Source organism: Planococcus citri, chromosome 3 (assembly GCF_950023065.1).
Source record: "Planococcus citri chromosome 3, ihPlaCitr1.1, whole genome shotgun sequence".
Taxonomy (NCBI): domain Eukaryota; kingdom Metazoa; phylum Arthropoda; class Insecta; order Hemiptera; family Pseudococcidae; genus Planococcus; species Planococcus citri.
In genome coordinates this window covers 37490752-37511715 of record NC_088679.1, presented here as the reverse complement: position 1 = coordinate 37511715, position 20964 = coordinate 37490752, and the positions used below count along the sequence as shown (strand labels likewise).

Below are 20964 nucleotides of genomic sequence, written 5' to 3'. Positions count from 1 at the left end.
TAAAATTTCAGTTTTTTCCCATTTTTGGTCTTAAGGTTTTCAAGAATTCACCAAAAATCATAAAATCCACTCTAGTATCTGAAATTTTGGCTAGTGATTTAAATTACACTCCTGCATTCACTTTCGATTCAGCTTTGTACGGTTCAAAAATGTTTGTTGGTTAGCATACAGTACCTAACGTGTTTTAGCAAATGGAACCATCAATGGTTAACATCATAAGAAAACTATTTCCAACAATATTGGTCAGAATAAAATGTTGACATTGATCAAGAGCTCGATTTCTGGGTAGCGCAGGCATCAAGCGGCAAAGGTTGCTTTGGTGCTTTTTTTCACAGCATTGCCATTTGAAGAAGAAACACTGCAATGAGACATGTGGTCACACTTTAGAGATGGCAGCGCACATTCTAATGGACTGTCAAATGCCCACATTCCCACAAGACCGAGTGGACCAGACCAGATCTGGCATAAAATTTTCACATGAAAGACCCATATTAACCTCGGACCTAAAAAATGTTCCTTGTTTTCAATAGATAGAAACCACAACTAAACCCTCAGTTGAACATTTCTCACAAAATGAACCTAACATATGACCCATTTCATGAAAACTACTACAAACAGACCATGACCCTGACCGCTCAAAGAGTAAAAAACTTACTGTTCCAGGATCCCTTTCTTTCTTACCTTATACGAGTGTCAAATAGCTCATGAATTTGATTTTGCTCAATGTTTCCCTTTCCTGCAGAGCTCACATGTGTCAAATTTTCATTTTTTAAGCGTCAATTCTCCCAATTGTCACTTGTTATTATTTTTGCACTGCCGAAAAAATATTGAAAGGAAAGTGGCAAGCCATACAATTGGCAACTCTGATGATTCTTTCACATCGCGTTTTTTTTCATAATCATGTTCAGACTCTTACAAGTTTTAAACTAAGTTGAAAAAATTATGTTTTAATTTCAAAATAAATGAAATACGAGTACTTTACTTACCTAATTTGTATTGTACTGTTATTTCATTTTGATGAGTGACTCGTCAACTACATTATTAGCAAACTCTGGAGCGAACAAGGAAACGATCAAACGGCATGGCGCATGGAAATCCGATACTTCAGCAAGTGGATATGTTGACGATAGGGTGACCTACAAGAAAAACACAGAAAAATTGATTAAACGCTCATTATTGAAGTATTAACGCGCATCAAAGAAAAATGAGTGTGTTTAAGCTCACGACTGTTTTGATTACGATGCTAAAAAGAATCAATCTACTTGTAACTTACGAGTTGATGCCTCTCTTTATGTATAGTGATGGTTAAAAAAGTAAATTATAGTGACATTTCAAAATTTTAGGTCATGATCAGAACGAACCGATCAGCAAAGACGAAAAAACTGCGACTGAAAAACCTGAATAAACAAGATTATAATATGAAAAATTATTTAAAAAATAACCAAACCAATAACCTCTATCAACATTGAACATGACCATACGGCCGAACTGGACCATTTGAGACCTTGATTTCAAGCGACTGCAAAACGCGAGCAGTCCAACAAGCCTGCCCTGAAGTTCCATTAGATCCAGAGATTCACTCTCACCTGGGCTATTATGCGATCATCAGTAAGACAGTAGTGGGATGAGGAGAGGAACTAAGCCATAGATTCCATGAACGCCCTATATCCTATAGAGGTGAATAAGCCTCCAAGGCTGGGCCACCTCCATGAATGAAAAGGGTAGAAAAACCCAGCCCTAACAAGATATCTATCGTCAGGTCATCTCTGTTCAGGTGAGTTTTTTCCTTTAATAAACCTGCCCCACCTACCAGCAGGTAGAGACTGGGGAACCCTGAATAAAAAATGAAAAAAAATGATAAAAGGATACTTTCCTTGTAAGAAAAACAAATACATAAATAAATTTTGAAAATTTCATCAAAATAATCGAAAAAAAGTGTTTCTTTGGATTAAAAACTTGAAATAAATGTATTTGCAATTTATCAATTTTCAATTCGCTGGTGGAGGACTAAGAGAAAGAACTGAATTTCGAAATCAGCAAATCAGGAAAGTTCAAAAACTCAAGTCACTATTTTGGAATAGGGAGGGGGTGATCCCGGAGTTCTGCAAGGATGACCACACGTTGCTGGTACCTTACCTTCCTACGGCTAAGGAGCTCAACATTTTTTTTTATGGTACTTTTCCATTTACTTAATGAACTTTTTCGTCAATTCCCTTCAAAATCCAGGAAGAATTTTTTTTCGCTCCACCCTAGTGCGTACAACTAAATCTTGAAAATTTCTTGATAAGGACATCATAATCGACCATTATACGAAATTTTCAGCTTTCTTCCACACTTTCCTCCCATTCAATCTTAATTCTACTATACTAAAGCGACATCAGCATTGGCGTTTGTTTGAACTTTGGTCACATCAACGAGCTTATTAGTCACGTGTAGGAGTAGGCTTCTGCATGTGTACACTGTACTGTGTGATGTGTAGGTAATAGGTATTATTGTTTGATGCACTTGACGCCGCGCCATCCATCGCCACTTCGCCATCTCTCTCACATAACATTGACCCGCTCTCTCAATACGAATACATTTCTGGCCATTTGCCGTCTGGCCCGCGCTGCATCTCGGTGTCGGGTAGATAGGAAGGTATTTAGCGAATGCAATCGCGTACTTACTACGCGAAGATTAGAGAAAAACGTCGCCTCAAATAGACGCATATGTATAGATATGTATACTCGTACATACGAAATGGAATTGCACGATAACGATGAAAATAAATAAATACTGCCGAGAATAAACAAAACAAACGCCGCTCGGCACCAAAAAGCCAACGTCGAGTTTCATTTAAAATAGAAAACTCGCGGCGTCGGATGCGGCAGAAATGACTCGTACTCGGTTATAAATAACTCATCGGCGGCCGTCCTCTGCACTCCGTACTCGGGTGCTGCTCTCATTGAGCACGATGACGTGTACGATTGACTTACTTATACTTACATAGCGTGCGTCACACGTACCTACTACCGTATCCTATCCCATCTCACAATCTCCATCTGCTAATATTTCTCGTAGTGGTTTTGAGTTTTTTTCTCCGAATAAACCGACTCGACCCCGACTTTGCCTCCAGCCTCGACCCCCTCGCTACGGCAACGTTTTACTCTAAAGCCAAGCCAAGAAGAGCCGAATCGACGACGCTTTTACGCTAGACGCCGCCGTCGCCAACACCACCACCGCCATCATCATCACCAGCACCACCGCGTCAAATGCACCTTTCTCCCCGTGTCGAAGAAATTTCATTTCGCATTTCGCCGTTCGAGGTTCGTTTTTTGACTCGTTTCGATTCATTATTACTGGTGACCGTTAAGCCGTTAACGTGTTAGTTACTCGTCGTTTGTAAAGTCGACGACTCGATTAAAATCGCTCGAGCATTTGCGCGATCGCGTGCAATTTTTTTCGCTAATCGCGACGCGAGTGATACCCTACTGGTGCGTTCACCCGTCGTTTTTTTCCGCCTTTGTTGAACTTTTTCCGATCGTTCGATAAATTCTTGCGTTGTTAAAAATATGGCCGACGTTGACTCGTACGCCTATACCACCACCAAGGTGCGCAAAACCAAGAAAACCACGTCTACGAAAAGACGCGAAAGCACGGATGGTGGAAATGCCGAAGTTACCATCACCGAAGTAACCGAAAAAGAAAACCACATCCCATCTCTCACCAATGGAATCTCGCGCAAACAAAGGTATTTGCTGGTATTACACCCCTATACAGCGACTTTGGCCGTTCTTTCATTATTCTTGGAACTGAAAAAAAGATCTTGTTCTTGGATCAGTTTGGGCTGGTTTTCGGAAATTCACTCGTACCTCTTTGCTTAATGACTAACGCAGTCGTCGACTAACGTCTTCGAGTCAAAATATTGTACGCTGATATGCGAAGAAAGATTAGATAGAGAGTAAGACAGCCGAGCCGATCACATATAGGTTCATTTTGATAATCATGATCACTAATCGACATCGATTAGCTGATGAACACCTGCTGGATTACAATAGTCTGTAGACGACTTGCTATTTTACAAGATAAGGCGAAAGAATAGGATGCATGATTGATATTAAAAATATACGACTATCAAATAGGACCCACGTGGTTCGCAGATGTTTCGCATTAAATTATGTGACCGTCGACTTGGAGACAGTTTATTCATCCCGAATACTCATGTAATACTTGCTACTAGCAGTTATGTAAGCTGCGAGTACGAGACGACTAGGGCTCGACTTCGTCACTGCCATAATTAATTTTTTGTTTTTATAATGTCAAAAATTGGGCGTCGTTTACGGCGTGACCTTGACCTTTGTCTATTTAGGGAAAAACCTGACGTTTTATCGCATCACGTCACCGTTGCATCGCGTAGCTCTGGCTATTACGTGTACTTTATTTAGGTATGCTGCATTACGGTACGATCTATAAAATTTCCATTTGCAAGGTCGAAAGCGTCTGAGTAGTTTCGATTGTTTATAAAAATGCTGCTGCAGTATATCCATTTGCACAGGACCAGCTAATTGATAGGCATCTCAAGTCATAACTAAAGCGAACACTTCATACAGGAAATCAACACCTCGAAATCCGGACCAAGGATTATGCACAGGTCGAACAGAAAAAGTGCTCCCGCGAAGTCGTGTCAAAATCAACTCAATTGAGGAACACAAAATGTGTATACATCTCAAACACAAAGCTTTGTACAAAAAACCCAATCACACTCCACTGATAGAAAATCATCTCACATTTTCTAAAAAAAAAAACTACTTTCTGTCAAAATCTCAACATTTTCATTTTTAGGAAATCGATTTTTGAGCAAAAGTAGAGATTCTACGGAGAAAATAAAGAGAGGCAAACTTGTAGAGCATGAAATTTTCTACTAATAGAGCATGTTCATTTTGAGCAAAAATTTCAAAGGTTTTGGACTTTTTTCGAAAAAAAAAATGATGAAAAATTTTTTTTAAATAGGTACAAAATACAAAAAATAAAGAGAATAGAAATTGTAGAAATTATAAAGCACAAAATCCCCCCCCCTCCCCTATAAAAGTGTTATTATAGTTTTTTTTGGTAGAAGACTTGGTTTTTGAAATATTTTGAGTAAAAATCAGAAAAAACTGGCGCCAAAAGTGGTAGAATAAATTTGAAACTTGGACATGGTGTTTTTTTTTTCAGCGAGTTAAGGATTAAAAACGTCGGATGCAAGATAGAGACAGCGTTAGGGGATAGGAGGTCTGTCGCGTAGATGTTGTCGATGCTTATTTCTCTAGTTCTCTAGGAAAAAAATCCTCAAGCGCACACACGATGAAGGATTGAATTATTTTCATTCGTATCCAAAGACCAAAACATTGGAATTTTGGTATATGTATAGCTGTAGATGACTAGGCAGAGGTACGAGGGCAATCTGGACCAGAAAATGATCCCAAACACGATTTGAGCCGGAAAATATTTAGATAAAATTAATTTCGGTATAAAATTACATTCGTAATCCATAATAGTAGATGAAATGAAATACCAGCAAATACCTTTTCACTGACAATATCGGTAAGTTGATGCCATTACCTATCCTATATGTAGATATTTTACTCGTATGTACTGCCTATTACGTATTTCGTGGATCTAATGGTCAGCGGAGACCCAAATGAGTACTCGCCATCCATGATCGTGGGTCTCAAACCCTAACCCAAAACCATGACTTGATAAACAAAAAAAATCTGGAGGCTTCAAAAGTCAAGGATTCTTTACGAAATTAAAAGGCCCCGAGTTCCATTTGGAACTGAAAGTGCAAATGCTTCTCTGATGGCCCTGAACAAGCAAGGTTTATTTATTTTCTGGATGATTCCCCGCATTTTGAATCAGGTGGGCCGATTCGAACAAAATTTGCATTAGGTATTGCCATAAGTTTATATTCAACAAAAAAGGCTGACAATGTAGGTATTTTAAAATTCGATTTTTCAATGTACCTAAATATTTTTTGGTGGCGGGGTCAATGACAGTGATTTCAAGCTTTGATACAATAAAATCCAGAAGCTTTTACTCTCGCTTGACTCGGGCAATTATTTTTTTGTCTGCTAAAAATGTCAGAGGTCCCTAAAAAATACACTTCGTTGTTCAAAAAAATGCCAGCGAGCAGCAGAATCAACCTGAAATAACGTTGTTTCATTTCTTGAATTAACAAATTTTTTCGAAAGTTTTTGCTTCCGTTTCGCTAGGGTCAATTTTTTTTTATAAAATAAGCAGAACGGATACTGCTGTTGAAATTTTCAAAATTAATCAACTTACAAAATTCTAGAACTAAGTATGTTCAATTTATAAAAAAATCAATTTTTAGTGTGAGAAGAGGGAGGGAGTGGGTTGAAAATGTCTATAAAGGCCTTTTTTGCATTTTTCTGACTAGGCTTTCCACATACTGGTTTACCTATTTCTCCAATACTCGCATAACTAACTACCTGTACCTACATCATATCTTAGTAATGTACAACTATTTTTACGTAGATAACTAGGTATGTATATTTAATATGATGAAAATTACGAACATCTTCTAATCAAAATCGTTCATTTTACAGCTTATTATTTCAGCGGAGACTTCACAAACACAAAAACCACAACCACAACCAAAGAATGGCAATCAACGCATTTCTGTTGCTGGCAATGCGACGAATCGTTGACCGGTCAGAGATACGTGTTGAGAGATGAACATCCTTATTGTATCAAATGCTACGAATCCGTGTTCGCAAATCCCTGCGAAGAATGCAACAAAATCATCGGAATTGATTCCAAGGTACATACAATTTTAGAATCCTTACACGTCACCCCCTCCATCCTCGAGAACCTAATTACGATTATACCGTGCATTATTTTTTTGCAGGATCTGTCTTATAAGGATAAACATTGGCACGAAGCTTGCTTCTTATGTAGCAAATGTACCGTTTCTTTAGTCGATAAGCAATTCGGATCGAAATTAGAGAAAATCTACTGCGGCAATTGCTACGATTCACAATTCGCCTCAAGATGCGACGGTTGCGGAGATATCTTTAGAGCAGGTGAATACTCATACCACATGCATTTGCCATCTTCGTGATGTTTTACACGTAGATATACCTACTTTTACTGAAGGCTACTTACTAGTTTATAGTTGCAGTGCATATGTACGAGTAATTGGCGAGTTGGCCCATGCGTATATACGTATGATTCTTTCGTAATTTTTTTCGCATTCTTGTCCGATTTTTTTACCAGTTTTTTTTTCCACTTAACCTTAATTATCGCCAAGGTTTTACTTATTCTTCTGGTACTTTTTGCCCAAAATCGCACGCGTTTGGCACTCGGCACATCAAATTCAAAACTCGAGAATCGTGACACGCGCAAACGCTGCGTTCCATAACGTTTGGCAATATTTCAAATATCATATCGTCGAAATATGAAAATATTTACCTCTGGTGTACACTGTACAGTGATATATTTTTAATATTAATTACTTGCCAGGGCTGTAAGCGTAGGGTCGTAGATTATAGTGAGTTCTCACGTAAAATAGCCTCAGAAACGTTTTGCGACCTTTAAAAAGAAAGGAGGATGCAGTTAGGAGTCGAATCGATTATAATTTCAACCTTGGCATTTCAAGAATTTTTTGGCTAAAAAATTAAAATGAATGACTCGGATGTAGAATGAGCAGGAGAGTCCTGTATTGAGAGAGCATTTCACTCATTCTTCAATATTTGGTAGCTGTGTCAGCTTTTTCAACGTAAGATATTGTAGAGAACCGACTCAGAGAACAATTTCGACCACTGTTCTAATGGGCTTCAAAAGGCTGTTTTAGATCATCATCTTGCTTTGAAGCTTGATTTTAGATACAGACGGCTATGTTGAGAGCCCTTCCGCATGTTCTTATCTCAAGATGAATGTATTAGGGGGGGGGGGGAGAGAAAATTAGAACGAAAGTGTAAATTAGACAATTGTGAAAGTTTCTAATTTTTTATCGAAAATATCTAAAAAGAATACGACTGACAGAAAAAAAATAATAAGCCTCTACATACAAAAAAAAAGTATCAAAAGAAAATTCCACCTTCTCAAAAAAATCAATTACACTCTACAACTAAAAAGTTTGATGCTTTTCAACTTTCTTTCTAGTTTTATTCATTGAAAGACTCGATTATTATAATGAAAAAATTCGAAAAAAATTTGAACCTTTCCATCGATATACTTATATTTTTGGAAAAAATTGAGGTGAATAAAAGCTCTTAAGAGAGTCTCTCTGGTTTTTGGGAGCCCCTGGCGATCACCAGGTGAACAATCACAGTATTCAATTTATAAATTAAAAAAATTCACGATTTAGCAAATTTTTATAATTTTTGAAAATCTTAGGGCACATAAACCCCCGTTTCCTCCTTCACAGCACTACTCAGTGCTCACTTCTAAGAAGCTTTTAAGCAATTTGTAAAAAAAAAAGGACTTTTGTTTGGCAAACTTTGAAACAAAAAGTGGACTTTTTAGGCAGGCGAGGCAAAAATCAATGCTTTTTGAACGTTTTGGCAAAAAAACAGAAATTTCTGGTCGATTTTGGCAAAAATTATGACCATTTGACTATTTCATCAAAAAATTACTGCTGAGAATTTGACGAAAAAAATTTCCAACTTTTCGTCATTTCGCCAAAAATTGGCTCTCTCTGATAATTTCGATAAAAAATGTGAATTTTTTGGGGTCTTGGCAAGAACAGGACTATCTCAGATTGATAATTTTGCCAAAAATGAGCACTATTTGACAATTTTGACAAAAATGGTCAATTCTAGACTATTCTGCTAAAAATTGACGCTTTTTGCCACTTTTGGACTGAAAAAAAAAACAGAACCCAGACATATGGAACAAAAAAGTACAGGCTTTTTGAACAGATAAGGCGAAAATCAATTTTTTGGTGGTTTGGAGTGAAGAGGGGGTACCAAAAATTATGTACATACTTAAAACTTTCAAAAATTTTGGTGCCCCCAAAAAAGAAGTGGAAAAAAAGCCTGTTTAGAAGTAGTTTGCTCAGGGATGAAACATTTTCAAATAATTTGTACCTGCAGACATCAATTTTAATATTTTTCAACTTTGGGGGCTTCATACAAGGGAACCAACCTCACTTGAAGGACCAAGGGAAGGTTTTTCTTGAAAATGTGCTTATTTAGAAAGATTCTGCCCATTGAAAATTTTTCAACAAATTTCTATAGATGACAATTTTTCATATTTTTCAATCTTTTCCAAATTTGGGGGCTCTATACACGAAAGTCAATATCATTTGGGGGTCTAACGAAGGGGTTTCCTTGAAAAGAGGGTTATGTAGAATAATTCTAATGTGGAAATGAGAAATTTCCAAAAAAAAATGTCTCTGATTCAATTTATTTTCATTTTTTGTGATTTTTTTCAACTTTGAGGGGCTTCTCACCAGGAAGGCCAACATGGTTTGAAGGACCGGAGAAAGTTTTTTTTTCTTGAAAAGTGGATTATTTATAAAAATGTCGATACCAAAACAAAAAATATTATTAAATTGATTTTGTTTGTCTTTTTTTATTTTTTCAACTGGGGGGGAGGACTACAGGCACTACTTTTTTTGAAAAATAGGGAAGTAACTTTGATGGGTGGGAGGTGGAAAATATCGACGCGACCTGATCTTTTCAAAGGGATGGTTCTGATCCGGAGTTCCGGACAATGGCATGATACATTGATACAGGTGTACAGGTGTAGTGTACATTATCTTGGAACGAACGTCTTCGTAGAGAGACGCGCGATGGTAATAGCGAAAGTAAGAGTAACTTTCATTTTCATCTCAGTCTTTAAACGACGAAAGAAGACTTGGAATATACAGATTCGTTCCTGATTTTCCGACCCAAATTCCACGGGTTTGTTCCGTTCTTTTTCTTTTGTCAGTTTGCCAGTGGGCCGCGTGTGTTTGCTTTTTTTCCCCCGCCAATCTACACTACACGTAGCTATGTAGTAGTACAAGACACGATGATATGCCACATATTTATAATGACTAAACGTTGTGTTGTGCTTCAGCTGTTTCTACTAAATAGCGTCTACTTGTACTCTTAGTACTACCATTTCGTTAAACATTCGCATCTATTCTATTTCTCCTGTCCCCTAGATTTTGGATAAAAAATTCATCACGCGCCAATGATGAGCCATCGCTTGAAAAAACTGCTAGAAAAATTTAATTTTGACAAATTGTAGTCGACGTTTTGGTCTATTTCTGTTGCAACAAAATATCATTTCCTCGCGACTCGCCCTTTGGTGCTTATGTTGAGCACGCCACCGCGTTACACACCACACCCCGTTGCTCGGCTGGTAACCTTGCTCGATATTCGACGATCGGTATCAAAACACCCACTTGTGCCGAATGTACGAGTATGCAAATGTAGGTACGTAGATTGTATAGAATGATGTTGATGCCTCGGCTGGTAATTTTTGCAAGGTCTAATCAGACTCAACTCGTCTTGACGCGACGAGGGGCGTTAATTTCCTATTTATTTTTCTTCACTGAAGATGATTAAGTAATTAGTGCACGGTGGTGACGATTCCTCGTATTATAGGTCGAGACAAGTCCCTTCAAATGTGGACAAACTAGACATCCGATACATAGGGCACTAGGGCAGCCCTAGCTGTAATTTGAGATTACAGAAAAATATAGTCATTTCACGTGTTAAGAGTATAGGTATCGATTTTAAATCTATGACGGATTATAATGTTCGATATTTGCATCGAATTTCGTAAGTATCGAACGTATTGATGGAAAGCGTTAGGGTTCCTACGCCTCGTTGAATTGATGCACTACAAGGCAGGGTTTCAATCGGCACAACTTGGTAACTGAGGGGTTGCTGGTTGCCTGCCTGTTTGCTTGACGTCGATGACGACGGTACTCGCTGCTCGCCTTACTTCTTGCAGCGTTGCTCGTCTACACCTCGCCTTTCCTGACAGAAAGGTCACGCTATGTCGGACCGGCGTCGCGTCTCATCACCATATTAACGTTATACGTATACCTGTAACCTGTACCTATGCCTGTGCCTTACCATCTACCTACCCAATGCCTTCGTATACTTTTTGTACGTAGGTTTTCGCGAAAATACAATACACGTGAAAAACCTCGCAGTACGCTACGCTATGAGTGTGTAGGTAGCGTCACATCGGTACTTCTGGTACGTAGACGACCGTAGACTCGTGTAATTATTCGCGTGCGAATTTCAAGGCATTAGCACGTACGTCGACTTGTTCGCTTTCGCGTTCGCGTTTTCATTTTCATTCTGATTTTCGGGTAATCGCGTGTTCGCTCTCGTTGAATCGCCATATTTTACCGTACCTATACACAGCGTAGCATTCGCGTTTGCGCGTTTTCTTTGAGCTTTATTTGGTGTGTTTTTCATCGAAGTTGGTTAAAGACGGTGATCAGCCATCGGCATGGCTACGGACGTGTTAAACAACAAATTCCGCACTACTTTACATATAAATGGTAGAAGTGGCTCGATATCGCCAACCAAAAAGCTGATCGATGATAACGATCCGGATGTGGCCGTGTTGAGCGCCTTTTTGCCAGCCTGCTTGATCACTCCGAATACCAAAAATGATTTCAAATGTGCCCGAATGGAAGACTGCTTTTACGGTGATCCCAAACTCATGCCACCCGGTAATGCTCTCTTCTTATTTACTCGCTGCTCTTTTCTTGATAAGTAGGTAGGTATCCAGTCCGTCTCATTCCACATCAAATCAGACCGGTTTTGGGCTCTCTCAGGTCATTCGATTTTGCTTAAAAATTTTCGTAGGGCCCTAACACTGGGAAAGAGAAAAAAAATCACGATCTCTGAGCCCCCCTTCCCACTCCTTTGAAACAGGTAGGTTGGTTTAAATTTCTCATCAAAGGCCCAACCTGAGATTGGAATGCTTAGAACTGCTGCAATTGAGAGGGTGGCGTTCAATAGGTGATTGAGGTTTCAAAATTATTTTCCAAAACTTTCAAAAGCTCAAAGTTGAGCATTTTAAAAACTTTATTTTCAAAATCTTGCCAAATTTTGGAGCTGTGTTTGAAAGTTTGACGAAAAACCAGGAACTATGCATTTTTTTGACATTCACAACTCAGAATTTTTCGCGATTGGATTCGCAAAACCGTTGAGAAGGAGGGGAGGGGGGTTAAAAGCCTCAAAATTTTGGTCAAAACGTAAAAAAAAGAGTAAAATATCCTGTCATGCATCGTTTTATACCTTTTCGAGAGCGCTGAATACGAATATCAACTCATTTTTTTCATTCGACCCTTCCAACGCCTCCGTTTCCACCCTCAACCCCCACCAATTTTCTTGAAAATCAAATTATTGGGTTTTCGGGGACGCCGAATACGAATATTATTATCTCATTTTATGATTTTTACTTTTGTGAATTCTTTAAAAATTTCTTATTCCCTTCAGTAAATACTTCGCATAATCTCTTAAAGGTGGGGGGGGGGAGGAAATGGGAAATTTCAAATTAACGAATACCTGGAAACTGATATATGTATTTAGATATGCATTTATTTACCATGTATCTGACATATGCGTGCTGAATTGCTGTAAATTTAACCTTGTCGCGCGGGTTTTTTTTGCAACGGCTGCGGTTAATTTTCGCATTTTTCATCGCCCTATTATTATACGCCTCGTATCTTTAATTAGGACACGTCGGCGTCTAGTCGCGTAGTCATTTTAGCGAGCTAAATATCAACAGTGTCGACTCGGCGGGCAAAATTGGAAAAACGACTGAGCCAGCAAAGGCTACTAAGGAAAATATACAGCGTCGCGTCATGAAATGGCGCGACGAAGGGGTAGTTATGTATGTGTACAGTGTCATAAAACGTGTAATAATTATAATACGTACATAAGAGTAAAAATTAGGACTACCTCGCTCCATTAGCCTATTTTTGGCAAAGCGACGACGACGCCGCTGTTGTTGACTGCTGACATTGGCGCTGCTGCTGGTGCTTTCGCTAGACGAAAAGCCCAAATCAAACAAGTGGTTGTGCCATTTTACTGTAGTATACTTGTCTCGTGTGTATATGTACTTCTCACAGTTCGTGTTACGCCCTATAATGTCATATCATAGCATACCTTATCCCACTCTGTACTACCCTGTCATGCCATGTTATGGTATTTATCGTTGGCCAAATATAGCGTACATACGAGATCATCTGCTCGCGTTTCACTATTCCTTAAGGTATAATTACCGTATTCGCGTTTCGTGGTTTTATTTTTGAAATTCGTCGATATCACGTACCCGGGATGTAAAAGTTATTCGGAAAGCCAAAATTCGCAATTGGGTAGGAGTAGGTTATGACCAATAAAATCATTAGGATTACAACTAATTTTGATAGGTGGTCACATGACAACTTTTCAAAGATCCCAGAATTGACCGTGACCTAGTTTTGGGCTGAAAATCCTTCAAAAAATGCTTAAAAAACATTATTATTGTAATATTAGAAATTCTCTCGAAATTTTAATCTACTTTGATAGGTCACATTATACTTGTTCTAAAATCCCAAAAACCATGATCCAATTTTGAGCTCAAAAAACATTTCCATCAAAATATTCCCTATTTTTGAGCTCAAAATTCTCTAAAAACGCTTGATAAACATTGTCATCAAAATATTAGAAATTCTCCTGAAATCTTGCCCCATTTTGATAGATTATGCAAGGTCATTTTAGGATGATTCAACAACAGTTCATTTCTAGTTGAAATTGAAGGGGACAAGAGGCATGTGGCAACCACCAAAAACGATTTAGAAGGTGTTAAAAAAGCACCAAGTAGAGATATACATGTGTTTAACTTCATTTTTAGTCCTTCCAGAGGAATTTTTAATTTCTGGAGAAAGTTGAAGACCTATTGGAGCCTCCAAAACAGCTTAAAATTCGAATTTTTCGAATTGGAAAGCTGAAAATAAATTTTTGAAGTTTGTTGCATTTCACAAAAAATATTCCATAAAAAACCGAATTTCAAGATTTTTGAAATTTTCAAAAATTTTCTAAAAATTTGAAAATGAACATTAGCGTCTAAAATTTGGCTAATGGGGTTTCTTCAAGACATGCTCGCTCGATCTAGCTTGGTATCATTTAAATTTGAGAGTAACAGTTGAAAATGTCAAGTTCGCATACGAGATCATTTGGAATAATTTTTTTTTGCTCCCTCAATTGAAAAAACATTACTGGAAATTTTTTTCAAAAAATAGTCTCGTCCCAGTAATTTGGTAGCACCATCTTCTAATCACCTTGGTGAATTTTTGACGAAAAGCAATCGCACAAACTCCCAATAGATAATTGATAAGGAAGAATTTCTTCAGGTTAAAAAAATGTGACTCACCACCCAGCGATGTTGACAAATCTGCCATAAAATCACGCAATATTGTAATCAAAATTGATCGAGTAGGTACATACAAACAAATTTGAGTACTTAAACGTGGTATGTTGTACTCGTAAGATGTGTTTACAAACAAAAATCAAACGACTGTGAATTGTTACGCGTCGAGTACGAAAATCGTGATGATTCGATTGGTTTGTCATGTTTTTCGCCTCATTTAGTTTTCTAGACGTTGTCGATGTGGAAAGGAAAACAAAAACAGCCGATAGCGATAAAATAATAGACAAACAAGTGTGCCATAATGTACTTGTACGCTCAATTACTCGTACTTATTACATATTGTAATATGTGCCTACTTGTATTTATGTGTACACTGTACACTCACCTTGGCAGTGGCGTGCCATGCCACTAAAAGACGCATTAAGAAATGATCAAGTGTACATCTGCACTTCTCGTTCTCATATAGTGAGTACAGAGGATAGAGATACGTGAACTTGGACATACGTACTCACAGATCTCTTTTTTATTCTTACGAGAAATTTTATTAATGGTAGGAGTGTGAGAGTAGTCGCGCGAAAAACACATACAGCAATGAACTATTAATTAAACCAATTTAGTCCTCGTCATCATCATCATTGTCTTCTTTGTTTTTGTATATTTTTAAAAATTTGTCATACGCGTTTACATATGAATTGTCTAGTGGGCTAATTTTCCCATCCCATATGTCTATTTCAAGCTTGGTGTACTTTCATCGAAATGTGTGTTGATCATTTATGGTCTAGCTTATACGTACATAAACGATCAACCAATGATGAGTCAATCGCACAATTCGAGTATCTCGTAAAATTCCTGGTTTGGTTTCGCTAATTGATTTTTTCGCATGAAAACACGCTCATGTACCTACACTTGACGTATTTTTCTCACCAGTACACTGAACGCTAGTTGCTTTTTCAACTCGTAAAAGTGGCGACGGAGACGAAAAAAAAGCAAGGCTGCGCGATGACGCTGAACGACTATGGTAGTCAATGTGTACTACCAGTTACCGGTATCGACGTCATCCACACCCCGCCAAGTACCGCATTTCATTTCCGATTCTTCATAACGTACATATAAGGGAATGATTAGAAACAAGAAGAAGAAGAAGGTCGTCTTCTAATACAGACAAATTAGCATATTTTTTCGTTAAATGAAAATATTTTTAGCTTGATGAGCTTTTATTTCGGGAAATTTTCGAGAAGGACGCCCCAGAAGAATCCCTAAGAATCCCCCCCCCACCTATTGATAATTTTTTACATGAATTCACACTTCACAGCGAATGGGTGAAAGAGGTCCGCTCCCCCTTCCCCCTTCCCCCAAAACTTTCAAAATTTGTAAAATCGTTAATTCTGATTCAAGGTCATCCCTATTGGATTCTCCACAAAAAATTAGCAAGAAGTTTCGGGGGTGTGACTCTAAGGAATTGTTCAGGGGACCCTTCTCGAAAATGAACCGTAATAATAAGCTCTTTTCGACCTATTTTTTACCCTTGATTTTTTCGGTCTGTTCACTCGCATTCTTCTTCCTCTTCCTGAGTTCGAAATATACTAGCAAAGCATGACTTCGACACAATACAACAGATTTCATTTAATATTCGTTTTCGTCGCTTGTTTTGGTGGCAAATTGTTTGCAAAGTAACCATGATACATCGCGTCCGTAATGTTCGTTTCAAATTCCAACATTTATAAGTAGGTACTAGAATGTATAAATGAAAATTTTTTTGTCGACTGCGCCCCTATGATCGCAAGCTTAGAACGCATCGTTGCGTAATTTGATTTCTTTAATGAATAAACGCTGAGAATCTATGCACTATGGAGACAGGAAATTATGAAACGAATCGACTAGCATTTACCAACTCGCCCATCTACGTATCATCATAATAATAATACTTAATAATGATGTTATTATTACTACCTACTCGAGTATTATTTGCAATAATATTCCTAATCGTATTAATATTTCAATCAATCCAATTACTAAATGGTATCCTTTACAACTGTGTTCAACAGGTACGAAAAAAATGGAATACAAAACCCGACAATGGCACGAAAAATGTTTCTGTTGCGTCGTTTGTAAATCTGCGATCGGAACTAAAAGTTTTATTCCGAGGGAGCAAGAAATCTATTGCGCCGGTTGCTACGAAGAGAAATTCGCCACGAGATGCATCAAATGCAACAAGGTAGGTAGAGGTACACATACTAGATAGGTACTAGTTCTGTTTATAAAATGTCCAATGAACAGGAGAATGAAAAAATCGGGCAAAAGTGGCACTTTTGGTAAAATTTTGGAAAAACAGGATTTTTTTAAAAATTTTGGGAAACAGGTAAGGCCTTTTTTCAAAATTTCAAAAAACATGATTTTTTGCAATTTCGAAAAAAAGTAGGTAGGATTTTAAGCAATTTTGACAAACCAGGTTTTTTCGTGATTAAAAAAATTGGAATTTTTTTCATTTTTAAAAATGCAAAAATTGAAAAAAATTTGTAAAAATTCAAAATTTGAAAAAATGCAAGATTTTTTGAAAGTTTTGAATAAAACATGATTTTTTGCAAATTTGAAAAAATAAGATTCTTAAAAATTTTGAGAAATTAGATTTTTTGTGATTTAAAAAAAAATTTAATTGAAAAAAATGTAACTCAAGACTTTTAAAATATTTTTTTAAAATGCAAAATTTGAAGGAAAAATAATTAAAAATCAAAATTTGAAAAAAATGCAAGATTTTTTAAAATTTTGAAAAAACAAGTTTTTGCTACACAATAATTTAGGTCAAAAAGTACCTCACAACAATTTTCACAATAAACATGACTTTTTTCGCATTTTAGCTAAAAAAAAAAAAACAAGACATAATTTATCTACTATTTTGGTAAAGAAAGTAAGATGTTTAGCAATTTTGAAAAAAAAAAACAAATTTTATATTGTTATTATTAAGGCAAAATAATTACCTAAGACTTCATGCAATTTTGAAAAAAATTTTTTTTTGCAATTTTGGCAATTAAGGTGGACAAAAGTGCGAAAAGCAGAATAAACAGGGCTGTAAGATGTTCTCGGTTTATTTTCCGCATTTTCCAAATTTATCATCCATTTCGTAATAATTACTACTTAGCTCCCACCAAAAAATGATTCTAAAATGCGTTCAGTGTTCCTTTCGCTTACACGCTGACGGCCTCGTCCTCTCGATGCCTTGCGAACTGAAACATGTTATTTCATTATTCGGCCCCTCCTTCCATCACCACACATTCATACGTATAAAACATTCAAAACGAACTGTCTCGTCACACAAATTGCCTACTCTGTTCGCCGTAAAAACATAAGCGTCGAATGAGTTAGACTGGGATCTATTATCTAGTAACACAGGTTGAGCGAAAACTTCATCAGGGTCTGAGTTTGATTTCGCGGTTTTGTAGAGGACTCTACGGGCATAACGGAACTCCAAGTTATCGTCCGCTCACCTTGCTCAACATGGAAATTGTGGGGGGGGGGGGGGGAGTTCAAAAAATAAATTCATAAAAATCTCGAAAAAGTTTCAAATGCTTACGAAAAAAATTGTCGAGCGAAAGTTGAAGATTTAATCATTTTTCGTACATATAACAATAAGACATTTCAGCGATTCCCTCCTGATAGGTAAATTAATAGTGTAGTAGGGGTGGAGAAGGGGAGGGGGGAGGGGTAAAAATTATATTTTGAAAAAATTTCAAACAAAACAATGGTTTATATTTCCATTTTACATACAAAAAACCATACTTCCTTTTCGTCTAAGGGTAGGGGGAGGGGTTCAAGCGACATCATGAAGTTTTGTTATCCCTTGGGAGTTAAAATTATACGTGAAGTAAACACTAAATATTCACACACCTGGATAGGTATTAGGTAATAGGTATTTGTGTCGTGTGAATATGCAATGATATCGATATTCGTGACAAAAATGACGAGTAGCCTATACTCAAGACTTATTCGTTCGTTGCAGATCATCACCAGCGGAGGTGTAACTTACAAAAATGAACCGTGGCACAGAGAATGTTTCACGTGTACGAATTGCGACGCTTCATTGGCCGGACAGCGTTTCACGTCCCGGGACGACAAACCATATTGCGCCGAATGCTTCGGAGAATTGTTTGCCAAACGATGCACGTCCTGCAGTAAACCTATTACTGGTGAGTACCCAACTACCCATCTTCGTCTATTTCTAGATTTAGGTACTCGCATACAGGTTGTCGAATTTCGTGATTAATAAACGCTAATTTTTCGACTACAGGTATCGGCGGAACACGATTCATTTCGTTCGAAGATCGTCATTGGCATAACGACTGTTTTATTTGCGCTTCCTGTAAGACTTCGTTGGTTGGACGCGGTTTCATTACCGATGCAGATGATATCATTTGCCCAGAGTGTGCTAAACAGAAACTTTCGTAAACCAGTCAGTCATGGCTGTTCATCCATCATACCATACACACACCGTACCCCCTACTTAGCGCCTACCTACTTACTTTACCTAATTACTTAATTACTTACATATTTATTACGTTCACACTATGTATACAATACCTATACTTATGTATACCTCTACCTACATAATGTCTAGTTCCATATACTATTCGCTTATCTGTTCATATCTGCATGCCTTAAGTACATACCTATTCCGCTTCGATCAATCTAAAATTATACTTACTGAGTAACTCATCTTACTCAGTTGTCATGGCCTGTTTTGAGTAATCCCGCCTATTGTTGCGAATTTTTTTCACGTCTCCTCAATCCAATAAAATTCTTCCCTTTAATCGTTCATTTTCTCATTTTTATATCATTCGCCACTTTCTTGCCTTTCCTTTTCCCCATCATCTTTTCCTGTCATTTCATCCTTTTCTTTTTTTCCCCCATCATGTCAAAACAACAAACCGATCGTATTCGTATTTTTTCCTTCTTTGTCATTTCATTCAATTTAGATAATTTTTCTACTTTATGTGAAGATTGGCCACCACACCATCATTGACACTATTTTGCGCTCATGTACTCAATAGATACGTATTTCTGTTTTTGTTTTCATTATCATTTCGATTACAGATAAACATCGATATTTCATTCGTCATTTTAAACTTTGGTTTTATTTATGCAATCTTTTGCTGAAAAACGATAAATTCATAAGTTTTCAGTGCACGATCATATCGCGCCGGTGTTGAGGGAAAAAAATCCGTCTAGATCGATCACATTCCCGAATTACACGTCATCTGCGATAGGCTATGTATATTTTAGCATGTTTGGGTCTGGAGTTGGGCAAAGTAGGTACTAAGACTCGAGTAGTTTCATTTCGTTCTTTCGTTCGATGACTGACTGAAGAATAGAAAACTGGAGTTACCAAAGAAAAAAAATTACAACTTGATGCATTTTACAAGTATACGATTTTTTAAAAGTACTGTAGGTAGGTCTGCGACGCCGAGTAATTTTCGCGTTTCTTATTTCGATTCATTTTGTAGAAAATATTGACCAGCGGTCGTCGTTAAACTTTTACAAAAACAGCCATACGTTGTTTTAAAATTTTTTACCATTTCTTTAGATGACTATTTCCCCCTTTTTTTTGTTCGTTTACTTGTTTACTTATTTATTTATTTATTTTATTTTATTTTACTTATTTAATTATTTTTTGATTCATTATTCGTTTGAAGCATATATCTATGGTCCAATCAGTTACATCGGATTTTTTTTTTTTGATCGTAGCTTCATCACGGACGATCTTGGCATATTTCGTTTTCTCGTTTTAAGCATTTATTGTTATTCATAAGCGTCATGTGAACGCGTTTTTTAACGGTTTTACCTACGATTTAAAAGTTCTAGAATATACCTATCGGCTAAATAAGTTTAATTTACACTTAGACTACATACAATTCATACCATAGCATTCGTAAGTACTATCCGCATGTAACCCATTTTAACTCATCAGTCATCACTTATTGGTACAAAGTACATGTATCACTAATATTACAGTCGACGCGACGCTAACTTCTATCATTTCTATAGATAAGAATGTATACCTACTTGTACATTTGTCGCCTTATACTATTTTACCATTATACATTTTTTTCTTTCTTTGTAGCCAGTCGTATTTTTTTTTTTGCAGCAACCCAACGAGAAGTGATTTATTGTGTGGGTGGGTGATCCTTCCATGGACAAAAAAAAAGTTCGTGATAAGCCCTTCGAGAAATTTGCTATACTTACACGAATTTCAGCATTTTCCGAGAATGACCCTGCAGCAGAGATACTTTTTCATGCGCTTTTCAACGATCTAAAATAGACTCTCAAAAAGGTCCACAATTTTGATGACAACTCAAAATAAATTTAAAAAAAAAGAACGTTAAAATGAAGCGGCACACCGATTTGATAGATGCTGAGTTCGAATATTCACTTAATCTTTCGATTCGAACCTTTCAGCCAAGCCCTCTCCGCATGATCAAAAATTTTTTTAAAAAAAAGCAGAATTGTGAAATGACCAAAAATTGAAAGCTCAACCGTCACTGAAGTGTTTACTTTGAGGTGTTTGCTCAAATATTTCAGCAATCAGCCGAAAAATTTGAATTACCTCAATGGGCAGCTGAG

The 20964-nt window shown here is 37.2% G+C and overlaps 2 protein-coding genes across 3 annotated transcripts in view; one reads left to right on the top strand and one right to left on the bottom strand.

The window, feature by feature from the left end:
- Window positions 1-20964, bottom strand: part of LOC135838720 (mucin-5AC-like) — a 352792-nt gene that overhangs the window by 222203 nt on the left and 109625 nt on the right. For both annotated transcript variants that reach the window (XR_010557469.1, XM_065354468.1), the window contains exon 14: window positions 987-1136. Coding sequence is in view for 1 of the 2 variants with exons in the window: in XM_065354468.1 (XP_065210540.1) it covers window positions 1005-1136 (132 nt within the window). In the remaining variant the exon portion in view is untranslated. The remainder of the gene's footprint in view (window positions 1-986; window positions 1137-20964) is intronic.
- On the top strand, window positions 3281-20463 carry LOC135840915 (four and a half LIM domains protein 2-like). Its single transcript, XM_065357669.1, has 6 exons — window positions 3281-3730; window positions 6598-6799; window positions 6887-7061; window positions 16398-16567; window positions 18347-18533; window positions 18635-20463. The coding sequence occupies exons 1-6, from the start codon at window positions 3552-3554 to the stop codon at window positions 18790-18792; spliced, it is 1071 nt and encodes a 356-aa protein (XP_065213741.1). The 5' UTR covers window positions 3281-3551; the 3' UTR covers window positions 18793-20463.

Excerpts from the sequence above, each read along its gene's own strand:
- LOC135840915 (XM_065357669.1), top strand. The coding sequence starts at position 3,552 with ATGGCCGACGTTGACTCGTACGCCTATACCACCACCAAGGTGCGCAAA. Across the intron at positions 7,062-16,397 it reads CGGAGATATCTTTAGAGCAG|GTACGAAAAAAATGGAATAC; the intron begins GTGAATACTCAT and ends TGTGTTCAACAG. Across the intron at positions 16,568-18,346 it reads GATGCATCAAATGCAACAAG|ATCATCACCAGCGGAGGTGT; the intron begins GTAGGTAGAGGT and ends CGTTCGTTGCAG.